Here is a 14,597-nt window from a genome sequence, read left to right as displayed (position 1 = left end):
GTTTTTATCCTTTCCAGAGTAAAATTTTAGCTTGACAACAAGCACTTCTTACAAAAGGAAAAAGTATGGCAGATGGAGAGCAAGGATGCAGAGGGGATAAGAGACTTGCTCACAGGACTCATAGTGAGCCAATGTCACAGCCAGCAATAGAAGTCAGCCATGCTATTTCTTCTAGTCCTCTGCTCAACTTCAGGTGTGTATGTGTGGTTAAGTGCACCAACTTCTTCCACATTATTTCAGCTTCCTAATTTCCCATTTCCTTGCATGATTTATTCTACGGGCCATCTGACAGTTGCACAACTCAATGTCAGTTTTTGCTGACATTATTAGAAATAATTAGAAATTATTGTGGGGCAAATTCATCACAAACATATGTAAGTGAAATTGTGCTGAAACCAATGGAGTTACACTTGCTTATGCCCGCAGAAACTTTGGCTCTGTCTCAGCTTGCCCAGGCCCACAGATGGGGTGTGAGGTGTTTACATACAGCCCCCGGTGAGGAGATGCTGATGATCAGAAAATGGAACTGGGCTTCTAGATGTCATTTTGTGAATCTGACAGGGAGAGGAGATTTCTGGACAAAGCAGCTTTCCTTTGGGCAAGAGGTTTCTCATTTTCTCTGTGACCTTGCCTGATGAAGCTGGCACAACAGTCCTAAGACAGTGATCAGCACAGGCAAGCCAAACAACCCAAAGCTACAAGCTGCAGTAAAGCAACGGTGAAGCAAATAGGAAGGCAGGAAATGGAGAAAGAATGGGGAGGTAGAGAGTATTATACCAGAGCACTAAAAATAGTATGCAATTATTTACAAATATTCTAGCACTGAAGGAAACAGATGAGACCAATGCGTGGCCCATTTGTGCCGCTTGTTGAGGACACTCATTCTTTTCCAGCAAACCAGATGCTGAAAACCATTTTTAAAAAATATACTGATGGATTCTCAATGGAGCGAGACGGGACCCCACTGCCCAACCCCACCAAAAAATAAAAGGAGTAAATAAGGGAGAGGATATTTGGAGACAAAGAAGGAAAATAGCACTTTCCTCAAGACCGCTGATACAACTCTGTCAACCTTGCACAGATCAACAGTGGCATCCAGTGGCTAAAGGGATTCATCGCATCTCTGGGCTCTAGTTACTCTCTCGCTTTCTTTGGGCAGGGTAAGAATTCAGTGCAGACCTGTTTCAGAATGTCCTTGCCTGGTGTCTACTTCAAGATCCCTAATGTAAGTGAAAAACCACATTAATTATCTGTGTGGCCTGAGGGAAGCCGAAGAAGTTCTGTCAATCAAGGGACATTTTGATGTCATTAGTGTATGTGGAGAGCTGTGACCCCTGTTTCAGATAACAGGGAAATGGCAAATCATTGAGCCTTTGGTTGGAAGTTCATGTTTAATATTCAAAAGCCATGAAGAACAATACTAACAGATACCCTACACATTTAAATTTGCTAAGATCTCATCTGAACATGTTAAGACTCTCTGAACAGAGCACTGCAAGTCCTATTGAAATCCTTTACACCACGTTTAATTTATCAAAGACATCCAAGTCTGAAAGCACATGGGCCCCTCCAAAGAAACAGCCTTCAATCAGGGGTAGCTAAAAAGAACATGTGATTTTTTTTAAAAACACCAAATCATTTTTTTACTCCAAAATTCGCCCTTGAACTGTAGTTTTTGAAAGGCTCAAGTTTTAAGCTGGAGTGAATCTATGGAGGTGAAGTTACTAACTGAACTGACCTCTCACTTGAGAAAACTGAAAATTAGATACTAGTGAATGCAAGTGAATCAGAGAAACTAGACACAGGATATTCTGAAAATAGCCAAGAGGTTCTTTAGATTTAAGAGAATTAGGTGAACAACTTGAGTAATACCGAGTTTATCTTGATTAACTTGTCTGTCTTTCTTAAGGCTAACTTACATATATTTTCTTCTCTACCTCCACTCATTCACTGAGTTCCATTCCAGGATTCCCCCAGATGAAATGGGAATTGGCCCCTGACTCCAAAAGATGTTTGCATTTTGGCTCTGACCTGTTTGGATGGGAGGTGGGTAACATGAACTGGAACTCCACCACACAGGTGTTGTCCTTTAGCTGCCGATGCTGGACACTGTTCAACTCATAAGCAATGTATGCTCTTCGAACATACACCTGGTTTAAAAAGAAATTCCTCATCAATTGAACTGTGACAGGGAAGCAGGAGAATAGAAATGATGCATTAGAAAAGATTAAAAATTAAAAAAAAATAAAATGAATGCCACAAAATTAATATTTTCTGGACTACTCTTCTAATTTAAACTAGAAGAGTATCAAAGTACCATTCATTACCTGAGAGCCTACCGCAAGGAACATCTCTGTCAGTGGCCTACACAGCATATCTTTCAGTCCACTTACATTTGAAATGGTATTTCCACAAGCCTGGAAATGTCTTCCTGACCCCAGCTTGTAACTAGTTTGTACCCTGAAGCATGAGCACTAATACAAGTGGTATGTAATGAAGGAGAGAGGAAACTACCTCATCTCCATTTAAGCCAAAAGACAGGAACGGCTCAGGCAACTTGCTGCGATTCAAACACTGCACATGGCTTTCTACAGTGGTTCAAACCATATGACACTAAATACCAGACTCCAGGTTTTGATCCAAGCTTCCCTTCCACCATACTGACTAGTGGTCCTCAACCTTTTCAGTCTCAAGGTGCCCCTCACTGGGTGAGGCACCCTCCATAACTTTTGTGAATTGAGTGGCAACCAATTTCAAAAGCTAATTGACATATCTCAGTGCCTACCTTCTTATACAGAAGTGAAGGATCATCCAGGCAGAAATAAGCCTGGCTTAACTGCTCATCTCCTCACACCTCACCTATCTTCTCACCCCTTTCAAGGAATCTGGCAGCACTTCAGGTGCCCCAGTACCCTGGTTTAGAATCACTGGTACAGATATTTGGATAACTGGATGCCAGACTTATCTATAGTAAAACTTTTTTTTTTTGCTAAGCAAGAAAAGGCTTTCCAAAGCACTGACAGAGACAAAAAAGTGGGGTGGGAAACCACCAAAAGAAAAAGTTTGCTTTTAAGTGGAAAGAAACATACCTCCAGAGCTGCCATTCTCACCACCTGGTTACTGTGATAGAAGAAATTTGGTAGCACATCAAAGATGGATGTCTCAGACAGAATGAGTTTCTGGAAGAGATCATAGAGAAGAACATTTGAATCAACTTGCTACAAGGGTTGAATAAAAAGTTTCCACAAAATATTTTTTGGGCACACGCATTGTTTCCATTTCCTGGCCAGCTCTACTTTCTCTGTATTAGTTTTTTCACTATGGCAGCATTTAAGAGGCCTCAGGGACCCCTGTACCAGCCGCTGGACCCACACACAGCAAAACAACAGTCTTGACACTGTAAAGAGCTTACAAGTTCTATGCCAATTTACTGCTGCAGAAGACAGCCCAAACGCTTTAAGTCACAGCCTACATTTATAGGAAGACATCGATCAATTTAACGTGTGTGGTGATTAATCCTTCACGGTTATGAGGCAAAAAAATTGAGGCTCGGACTGAAACAATGACCTGAGTACAAATTGGAAACAGTACCGACTTGTAAAGGACAGCACTTTTATTAGGTAACTTAAGAAAAAGTAGATACATGACACCATTTACTCTATTTAGGGCTAGGATAGGATAAGCTCAGAGTCCAGCCAAAGCTTCTCCACACCTGCCAAAAGGTCGAGTCGGACAGTACATAGCTGATGTCTCAGGACTCAGAACGTTCCCCTTCACAGCTTCACCTGGTTTAAACTGGACCTGTCTTAGAGTAGTCTAATTTTGTCAAGCATTTCCATTCAGAACTCAAACCATTGAAAACCAAAAGGAAAATCTGAAAACTGAATGATGCTATCAAAGAAAGCAAGTGCTTTAAATACAAACACACAGCCACAATTAACTGGAGCACTGAGTATCTGCAAAGCACCTTATTCTAACAGTCAGAATCCCAGTGGAAGACTCCACTCCAGGTGGGCAAGCCTGGACCGTATGCACTGAAGAAAAAGCTAAGCAATATGGCAGCATAGCAAGTGTCTAATAAAAGACCTCTACTGACATCAGCGTATTAAAGCATCACGAAGTAGGAATCTGAATCGAGGTATTTAAAAGCCACAACAAGTCTGTGGAACCTAAAGCAAGATTTCAGACAAAACTGGTACCATTGAGCTTAGTAAGAGGGAAGCAGGGAAGACAACTCTGTAGATACCTGCAGGTTCTCAATGCAGAACTGGTGTCCGTACATGTCAATGGCTGACAGGAAGATGGACTCCACCTGGTTGTGACGCAGCTCGTATGACGGCAAATGGGAAGCAATGAGAACCTGGTAAGAAAGCAGATGCAGAGTGTGAGTGTCAGAGGGCACACATATCAGTTATATTTGGCCATTATTAGTACATAGTGAAAGGCCAGGAAGACTCGCTCATCCATAATTGCCAAGCTCCTCTACCAGACACTAATGTTCGCTCTGCATGTGAGCCCTAGGCACTGCAGCACATGGAAGATGCCACAGAAACCAGTCTCGTTTGTGTATCTCCGCGATTTGTATTCCTGGCTCTTCCCCACACAGAAAGGGAACAGCTTCAATCCAGTTTTATCAGTGCATGTGATTTAGCACTGCAAAGCTGCAAGTCCAGGGGATTGCCCGACCAGCTGTTAATTGGAAAGCAGAGCTGGCAGGCAGCAGCTGTGGAGAGGCCTACAACGGAGCCAAGCCTTTCACAGCTTCAGAGCAAAGCAAGCAAGAGCCACTCATGCCAGGTACTAAATGCTGAGCGCCTAAGAGAGGATGGGAGGAAGGGGCAGCAGCTTGCAAAGGAAAATAGAGTGCAAGAGCAGCATAAAGATATCCACCAGGATGGCAGCAGCCTCCCCAGCGTGCTGCTGAGAGGTTCAATAACTCTGAATGGTTCAAGGACACAGATACAATTCCACAGCAAACAGAAGGTCACTGAACAGCTTCAAACACCCCGTTCATTTTCAACGCTCGTGCGCTGAAATAAAAGGAGAGCTCCCCAAACTGCCAGCTTCCCTGCTGAAGACTTTTAGAATGGAAATGGGAACTGTAGAGGGAGAGAAGCTAACTAGACTTTGAGGGTCAGCATTATTGAGAGACAATTATACCCTTCCACTCCTTTATAACTAGAGACAAACTACTAGATAGGACACTGAAAGATATGCACCCAGGTGTACATATATGGGATTCAAACTATCATCAACACTTGAATTGCAGAAAGGACCCTGCAAGATTTTTTTCCTATTAGGTTTTTTTTTTCTTCTTTTAAACCACTATTTACAATAATCCCTTCAGCCCTGGAGAGAGACAGCTGTTTCTCCTCTAAATGTCTTGTTCCAGGCTACACATTCACTCATTTGCTGTTCAAACACAGACTGCAAGCACTGGTTGTTTACTGTAGGGTTGTTCAGGCATCATAGGCAGCAAATTCTTGGCATTATAGCATTTGTCGACTAGGGATGTGATCATCTAGTCTGACTTCCTGTCTATTGCATGCCAGAGGGCTTCCCTGGATTCATTCTTGGTTTAGCTAGGACCTAAACTTCAGAAAAACCCCAAATCTTGAATTAAAATTTCCAGAGATGGAGAATCCACCACAACACTTGTTAACAACTCACTGGTGAATTATCTCTGCTGTTAATGGGTTGCTCAAAAATACTAAGCTTTTCATGTTTACTTAAGAGATAAAAATCCACATCAAACAACCTGGGCTTTATGAAAGTGATTATTAAGACAGCGAAGGAGCCCATTTTGATCTTGCCAGCTTGGACTGGGTCTCCTCGTAGCAGGATGCCTACAGGGCTGCGCTTACCTGACGTGCCCGCAGCGCCACTTTAGCATTGGTCGTCTTGCTCAGCTGGGTCAACTCAGTCAGAATATTAATTAACTCGTCTGTCAAGGTGGGGTCTCGGCCACACAGTTGGTCCTACAGAGAAGGGAGAAATGTTTAAAGCAAAGACCCCCCAAAAGGAACATCAAAGTGAAATGCTGATAGATGTGCTGATGAGGCTCCGGAGCTCTGCCCAACACTTAAATAAAGATCATGAGCTGCACTGGAAAGCAAAGAGGGTCAAGGAAGAGGTGGGTAGCACCAATCCTTTTATCATTCATTTGCATCCTTTACTGTGGCATCCCAGCAGCAGAGGTGTAGGCACTCATGAGCCAATGAAGCACGGCACAACCCTTTTCTCCTGTTACCCAACCTCAGCTCTTATTCAGGACATCTCTCGCAGAGTTCAGAGAATATCTGACCAGAACAAAATAACCTGTGGACAGTGTGCTGAAGAGCAGAGAACTTGGGCTCTGAAAGATCAGAGGAAGAGTTTGACAGCTGAGGTCCTCCTGCTGAAATTGTTGCTCATACCTTACAGCGCCGCTAACCATTTCCATTATGCTTCCCAATATGGCTACCACAGCCCCTCCTTTTCCTATGCACCAAGTGACTTTCCTCTACCCCAAACTCATATTCAATCCCCAGTTTCTTAGCCCTAAAACCCTCTTCTGGGATTTCCCAGTGCTTATCACATTAAAAATAAAATCAGTCAAGTTTCCAATTCCTACCCCCACCTCCGCCATTAAAAAATAGTAACAAAATAAGTTACCTGATTTCTTCTCATAAAAAAGTTGATATTCCCATTTGTCCCATTTCCCTCTCACCTCTCCACCTGCCCCCATCGATGCCCCATCCACATTCCCTGTTCGGTCAGAAGCCTAAGGTCAGCCCCAGCCTTGCAATCAGCTCTTTGTGAACTCTTTTGGCTCCACAAAGTCGTCTTTCAGAATTGGGGCCACATTAACACGGTCTTAGGACAAAGCCTTTGCATTTTTATTCATCTATAAAGGTGATGTGCCTCTTTAATATAAGCAACAATATCTAGAGACAGTCAGAAAAACTGCTTCCCAAAGCTACCAATTTTCAAACAGAATCCTTGAGAAACATTCATCCTGATTAATCTAGACCCAAAATATGGGATAAGCAGTCTTCATGTTAACTCCTAATTAACAAAAATTATTCTGTGATAATTTTTTTAATTCCAGTGAGAACGTATCTGTACATTTCGTCAAACATAAAGACAACAAGCCAAGCTGTACTGACTAGAAGCAGAGGCAAAACCAACTAGTTTATTTCATTGTCCAAACTGACTGAAATGCACAAGGAAACTGAATGGCATTAATGGTGAAAAGCGTGTTAGAATTTCAGTATCTTTTTGGCTTCAATAATTGAAAAATATTGAAAAACAGACTTTTGTTGTCTTCTCTAAATAAACAAGGCGCTACCCTGCAAGAGCTGGCTTCCAGTAGTTCCTTACTCTCATGAATGACTCCACAGTCCTCCCACAGTATCAGGAATTTGCAGGACAGTGCCGCCAAGTTTGTACCCCTCTGTGCGCACCTCTAAAATGCTTCTTTTAGGCAGAACCACCACACTATTCATGCACAACATAAATGATGGGAGATAAATGAGAGATGAATTGGGTATTCTGTGACATCAGACAGTGCATTAAAGACGTTTTAAGGGTTGTCAAGCACATGTAGACCAAAAAGATCTATTAGGGTCTAAGAAGCATAAAGCCAAGCAGAAAACTCTTTCCATAGTAGGTTAACCTTTTGCATAAGCCTCCTGGGGAAAATAAAATAAAAGCCATACAAACCTCATCAATACACTAATAAATAACAGTTGGTGCCACATCCCAACTCCAAACCTAATGAGTTTTTAAATGGTTTTCAGTCCCCTCCTCCAGCTTTATGCCCTTTCTAGGGCCCTACAGCGAAGGAACAGATCAAAAGTCACATCACTTTCAGCCATCTAAGCTACTGGCTTGTTGACTATTGTCTCTCCCTAACAGGGTTTGGGATCACGTGGTCCAAGCAAATGTTACAATTATGAGCAGCACAAGAATCCCCGTAACCACATTTGTTCAAGATTTGCAAGTCAATCCACAGAAAGAGAATATTTTAAGAATCTTCTGCATATTATTTAAAAATATATATACCAGGCACCTTGACCTGTTTGCTCTAAAAACAAAAAAATGGCTTCTGATGAGACTGTACAGTTGTCAGACATTTCTGGAGCTGTGTGGTAGAAGGAGAACAAAAAACTCATGTGTCCCTGTTCAAACACCCAGGCATCTACCACTCCTAGATCTCCACTTGGACCACAAGACCTATGACATGCAGAGGAGCTGTTCCAAGTCCAGCTGGTTGGGATCAGTGGTCCACATACAAAGAGGCAGGTGAGAAAAGAATCTGAATGGGTAATGTCCAGCCATGCTACATTGCAAAAAATGCATGAAAGATGAAGGAGTTCCCCATTCTGCTCTAAACAGCTGCTAGCTAAAAGCGTGAATGATGGCTGCATAACAACACTATTACTAACATCATCCTCATAGCCCTTGTTAATAATGGATTCCTAGGGATACATCAATAACAGCAACACAAGCACCAGACTATCCTGACATGATGCTTGCCCTTGGAGGACAAACTTAACAACCCCATATAAATAGCATGGCAACCTTTACCAGCATTGTGTGTGCCAAGAGGCGTGACTCAGGTGGGTAGCACAAGATAGGTGAGAGGAGGACTGGTCTGATAGTTAAGGTGCTGGACTTACGTGCCAGAAATCAGTTCTGGACCCAGCTCTGCCATAGACATTGTTGAGACCTTAGGCAAGTCACTTAAACTTCCTAAGCCTCAGTTCTCCACTTGCTATTGTATTTCCCTACACCCCTGCATTCGCCTGAGGGGAGGGATTCATGTTTGTGAGACCTCAGATGCTTCAAAGCTATATACACAAATGTGATATGAACTCAGTCTTCTTCTGCCAAGGGCAGGACTGCTCCCTACAACGTATTTTCTAGGTCTGTGCTTTAACCCTGCGAAGTAGCTGGGCTTCCTGCATCGAACTGGGGTGAACATAGGGAGAGAAGAAACAAAACAGGAGAGAAAGTAAAAGAATAACATACAGTAAGAAGGTTAGCTGAGCCTTTCCTATTTCCCACTGTGGCCTGCTGGCTCACTCAGAAAAGATTTTTCCAGTCAGTGTGAAGACACAAGCATGACTCTGCCTTTAAGATCTGGCTTTTGCAGGGGGGAGAGGCAGAGAGAAACAAAAAAAGTTTCAGTCCCATTCTAGTAAGAAATAATCAGGATGACAACAACAGAAATAAAGCAGCTAGCCGGTGTTCCACTGGCTTCTGCCTGCGCTGATTGGCAAAGGCAGTGAGCAAAGCCTCAAACCAGTTCTTTGACAAGGCCTAACGCCTCCCCGGCACCCCCGTGTAATTACACACTTGAGTGACTGGACTCTGAAGAAAATTGAAGGCCTGAGCTGCGAACAGCTGCCATTTTCTCTCTCCATCACGCCAGCATGATTACTTGAGAAATGAACAGCCCCAGCTCAAAGCTACTCCAGAATTCTCAGAGGAAATATGGCTCCGTGTTCAAATAATGAGATTCTTAAGGCAAGCGTTACTTACAATCACACCGCAAAAGGGGGGGAAGAAAAAAAGAGAATGAGGGAGAGAAAGAGAGAAGAATGCTGGGTCCCTTATATCTTACAAATTAGGATTTAAAAAGCTCAGCCAGTCTGGGACAAACATTACCTTTTTGCTGCTCCTAGGAAGGTTTTTTTGTTTTTGATTTTTTGAGTGCTTTGGATCTATTTCGCGGCAGAAAATTGTTTTGTCTTTACCCAAAAAAAGAAAGAAAGAAAAGTGGCTCTATAATTAGCTTCTTAGAAAGCAAGGCTTCAAGTCAGGGTCATGCTTAAAATCATGTGGTATCTAACTCTGCCTACCTCAAGAAAAGCTAGCACACGCTGCTTTAGCAAAATATTTATTTGCCACTGAAATTTTTTCTTAATGTCAGAGGGGGTGTATTTAGATACTGGGGGGAGGGACTTTTCAAGGGCTTTTCACCTTTTGAGAGAGGCTAAAACTGTTAGGTTTCACGCATTGGTGGAAAGCTGGAAGCCACGGAGGCTCAGGAATAAAGCCTCGGACACAATCACATGTTCCCTGGTTTTTCTGTCGAGTTGTTAATTTGCAGGTCTGAATATTGAGGGGGAAAAGGCCAACCTGTGAACTGAAACTCTTCTGGTCTCTGGTAGGCTGGACAGCCAGCCAAACGGTAGGACTCCTGCAGTGAAATACCCAGCAGAGGGTTCTCTGGACCCATCCAGCCATGGGAGCTTCCCAGGCATCATCTATTTTGTACATTTAGGAGAAGGCAACTTCCAGGATGGGATCTGCAGCTTACAACAGCAAGCACCAAGTGTAAAATACTTATCAGACATTTGCACAAAACATGAAACTCCAAAGGGACATGGCCCAAGTTCCTCCAGCATGACTGCAAGGCACTAAAGAATCTAGCTGAGCCCTACAGAGAATGCAAAGGGTGCAGCTGGTCAGAGAGCAGCACTGCAGATAACAATGAGTCTCTCTGATATCACAACCACAGAGAGACTTAAGAGTGCATCAGCTGCTGAACCAATGAGATTATAAAGTGGTTCATAACCACAGAGTAACCAAGACCTCTGGGGACCATCGTTTGGACTGGCTGATGTCAGGTCACTATCACATCCACATCCTGGTTAGCAGGGATAGGTCATGGGAAGACTGTATTTGAATGCTGACAGCCTGTTTCCACAAGAAGTCGCCTGTCTTTTGTTATACTGCAGGGTTTCTCTTTGTTTATATTTGCAATGTGCAGCTCTGGGGTGAGCAGCACAGACTGGCACAGTGTTAGGACTCTGCACACCTCCCGGAAGGCTGAGGTGCAAAGGGAAAAATATAAATGGCAATCAGGAGGGCCTAGAAGTCAGCACAAGGAGCAGTAGGAGCTCTCTCAGTTTCTAGTGCACCAACAAAAGTCATGAATACCACTGGGCCTTGCTGAGATTTCATCAGCATTCTCAGCAGAAAACCAAGAATGGAAACTGAACCGACCAAGGCTCTCCAAGTGCCCTCTGAGTCAGAGGTGAGACATACCACCAGGGAACCCTGGCAATCTCTGTGCCGTTGCTGCCTGTTCTGTGGTCCATGATTAGGACCACAGTCTCTGAGGCTCATGGCTGTCAATCTCGCATCTCTCACCAGTGCTAAACATTCACATACAAGATAAAATGAATTCCTAGGACCCCAAGAGCCGAACTTACAATAAGCATTGTTACAAGCAGATTCTTCTTGGTGACCTGGGCGTGGGAGAAGATGTAGTTCAATACAGTGTTCATGTCACTTTTGTTCTCTTCCCGAAGGGCAAAGACACACTTGTCATAGTGACCTGGTGGAAACACAAACATCACTGCCTGTGTATACATAACCATTTTTGCTGCCTATCAGTTCTACCTGTACCACTAAATTCACACAGGGGAAAATACATATATAAGCCTATTCAACCAACATACCTATTTCTGGAGGCCTGAGTGAGCAAATTTGGAATAAAAACACTGGTTTCCTGGAAACTAGAAATCTTACATGGTTTAAATAATTTTTTGTTGGTTGCTTTTAATCCATTGCAATGCTAAATCATGTGGTGAAGGAAGAATGGTGAGAGCTACCTAAGAAAGGAGTGTCCTTCATTCAGAAGATAATCAGACGGGGGGGAAATAAAATCCATAGGCTCACACAGTGCACTGGAGTGGAAATGGATCTAACAGTGAAAACCTGGAGTGTGTAGTGGGGTGGGAGGGAAGAGAAAGAGAACAGAATAAGGAGTATTGAGTTGTAGTAACTAGAGCCTTAAAGGAGAGGTGCTTCACTGCCATCTTGTGGCTAAAAGTACTGCAAAGGTGCTCCCATTTAAAAATACATCTACTGTCATCTGTAGAGATGTCAAATTGTTCTAATGAGCAGTGAATCATTTCCTGGTACCTTACACTTTTTTTTAAAATTAATCCACAAATGTCTTATTGCATTCCATTTTCTTACAATAATACTTATCATGGCATTGCTTATTCTCCTGCCATAAAGGTAAACTTAATAGCTGACCTGATATTAGTTAATTTCTTTACGCTTCTCCGAATGACCAATTGCTCAGAAGTCAGGAAGTAAAATAGGCTGCAAAGTCAAGTACTACAAATCTGAAGAGCCCAGACCTTAAAATGCAACTTCAGAGAAATATCTAGGATGAACAACTACTTTAAACTGTGGAATCTATAAGAAGAATCAAAAAGCAGTCACAGAGGGATTTACCATGCTGGAACTGAGTCTCCACCTTCAGGTACTGACGGAGAAGATCCATCACCACAGCCTTCATGTGGCCTCGAATACCACTTCGGTACCTGCAGGAACAGAGAAGGAAAGGCAAGTTAATAGAACTGATTAATACCAAAAAATCCAAAACGCTAACACATGTGCTCACATGTGTAAGAACCACTCAAGACGCCAGGCAGCAAGAATGGGCACATTGCCCCTGCCACTTCCAACACGGGCAGCAAGAAAAGCATTTTGCCCCATCAGCTTTCCAACTCCTTGACAAAAGGAGAAAGTTGAAGATATGAACTGCTTAAGGGACTCAGTATTAGGAACCAGGAGTGATGCACGATTCCCAGAGGCAAAGGGGGGAAAATACAAGTCTATCCCCATGGTTCAATTACTGGACAGACAACCAGGACTGGCAACAGTTGTATGGGCCACATACAGGCTCCCTTCATAGCTGGTTTCCCCCAAAGATGCCTGAAGGCTTATTTCCAATGCTTTAGGAATCTGAGAACAATAACTGCCCTGCCAGGGCAACGTTTTACCCAAGTTCAGCTCTTTCAGACAGATTTAAAAAAAGGAAAAAAAAAAAAAAAAGGAAGACTGGAGAAAGGATGAGGTCTGGCAAATAGCTCACCTCTGCACCAACTGAACAATACTCTGCGTGTTCATAAAGAAGACCTCCCGCTCAGATTTGCGATTCAGCGTGGCTGCATGGCTGTCCAAAATGTTGGCAATCTGAAAGAGAGCGCAAATGAGAAAGCAGTCATACAATGATCTCAGTCCTGGAGAGGAAGGTCTAGGAGATGAACACTAACACAGACAGGGCAATTTTGCCAAACAAAGTAGCCACACTCAGCATCCAGACTCCAGGAAAGACCAACCTCTGATGCCACCAAAGACATCAAAGAAATCTCGTGGGTCAACCTACAGAGCAATAAATAGCAAGCACTAGGGAGATATTTCTCTGAGACCCTGCAGCCATCAGATAACATCTTTAATTCCAGAACTAGCTCAGGAACCCTTTCTAGAGGCCAGGAAGGAGTATTTGGATCATTTAGTTACTCTTTGTAACAGGGTGAAGGGGTTAGAAGGAAAGAGCCCCCCCGCTCACACCCTCTCCATTACCTGTGCGCTGGCAAAGGTCCCTCCCAGCAACTGATGCCAAGGCCAGAATGCTGGGCACCACACTGCCAGGCTCACCACTTGTGTGGGGCACCCCAGAAGTCCGGGGAGGAGACACCTGGCTGCTGGTGGGGGAAGCCCTGGCCAGGACAGGAATGGTACCAGCTAGGTGCTGAGGCCATGTGAACACTGTGTTCCAGGTGGTAAGAAGCCCTTCCCCAACTTACCCTATGTCAGTCCTTCCGCATGGATCATGAACTGCAGCTGGACCAAGAGCAGTGGCCCTGACTGGCTGGATCCCTCAAGGGGTGAAAGTAAAAGGATGCCGAAAGTGAATGGAGAGGCCCCCGGATGACAGACGGTGGGACGCAAGCTGGAAGCGGGTGAGAGGCAGTCAACTGCCCTCTCCTCTTTGTTTTCATAGGAAATGGACTGTCAGGGATTCCTGGCATAAAGCCAGGGACCTACTGTTAAGGGATTCTCTAGGCTAGCCTAGCAGGTTGGCGTGCGGTAAATGCTGTGACCAGAGCTAGAATCCTCTGGGACAGTAACAATGGAGGCCTGTGGTGGGAATGTAGAGGTGAAGGAGCTCCCAATCTGGACTCCATAAGGGTCAAGCAAACAGGCACAAAGACTGTAAAAGCCAAACAGGGCGGATGCCCAGACCAAGCGAGGTATCATATCTCGCAAAGTCAATTCCATGAATTCCTTTCTATCAAGTTGTGGCAGGTGAGAGTCTTAGTGAGTACCAGTTCTTACCCAGAGAGGGCAGTCAGAGGGGCCGCCATGCCATTGTGCCAGCCCCGCCACACTTGCATTGCACATGCCACAAATTATCACTTAGTCATTCTTTCAGCAAGTTCAAAACTTTGTAGTAAAACTAGAGCATATTTAAGCTCGGGTCTCTGAGGGCCCATATTCACATCTTGCCATATTCAGGCCTCTAATGGCCTGGCATCACAGCTGCAACAGCCTATGTAAGGGATATGTCTACAGTGGAGCCTACAGTTTGATACTGAGATACCTGAGCTAGTTTAAGTGCTGGAAACAGTCTGGCAATGGCATGCAGACTTCCAATAAGGGCCAATATATTGTTTTAAAAAGCAAAGCCCATACCAGACCTTATGCTACAGAGGCTATATTGTTTGCATTACCTAAGCTAGCTCATTTCAGGCCATCTTGGGCATTTCTAAAACCACCCCACAATCTTACTCACACAGAGA

At 43.8% G+C, this 14,597-nt stretch overlaps 1 protein-coding gene across 8 annotated transcripts in view; it reads right to left on the bottom strand.

The window, feature by feature from the left end:
* The window catches only part of ACACA (acetyl-CoA carboxylase alpha), a 166,330-nt gene that overhangs the window by 107,141 nt on the left and 44,592 nt on the right, over positions 1–14,597 (bottom strand). For all 8 annotated transcript variants that reach the window (XM_090025369.1, XM_090025367.1, XM_090025368.1 and 5 more), the window contains 7 exons: positions 12,887–12,987; positions 12,244–12,332; positions 11,208–11,332; positions 5,865–5,978; positions 4,247–4,360; positions 3,090–3,179; positions 2,032–2,150 (listed from right to left, as the gene is read on the bottom strand). In XM_090025369.1, the coding sequence (XP_089881495.1) occupies positions 2,032–2,150; positions 3,090–3,179; positions 4,247–4,360; positions 5,865–5,978; positions 11,208–11,332; positions 12,244–12,332; positions 12,887–12,987 (752 nt within the window). The remainder of the gene's footprint in view (positions 1–2,031; positions 2,151–3,089; positions 3,180–4,246; positions 4,361–5,864; positions 5,979–11,207; positions 11,333–12,243; positions 12,333–12,886; positions 12,988–14,597) is intronic.

Source organism: Crocodylus siamensis, chromosome 13 (assembly GCF_052110815.1).
Source record: "Crocodylus siamensis isolate JL-2025a chromosome 13, ASM5211081v1, whole genome shotgun sequence".
Classification (NCBI taxonomy): Eukaryota; Metazoa; Chordata; order Crocodylia; family Crocodylidae; genus Crocodylus; species Crocodylus siamensis.
Note: the sequence above shows the minus strand (reverse complement) of the source record. Positions and strands in the feature narration are given on the sequence as shown.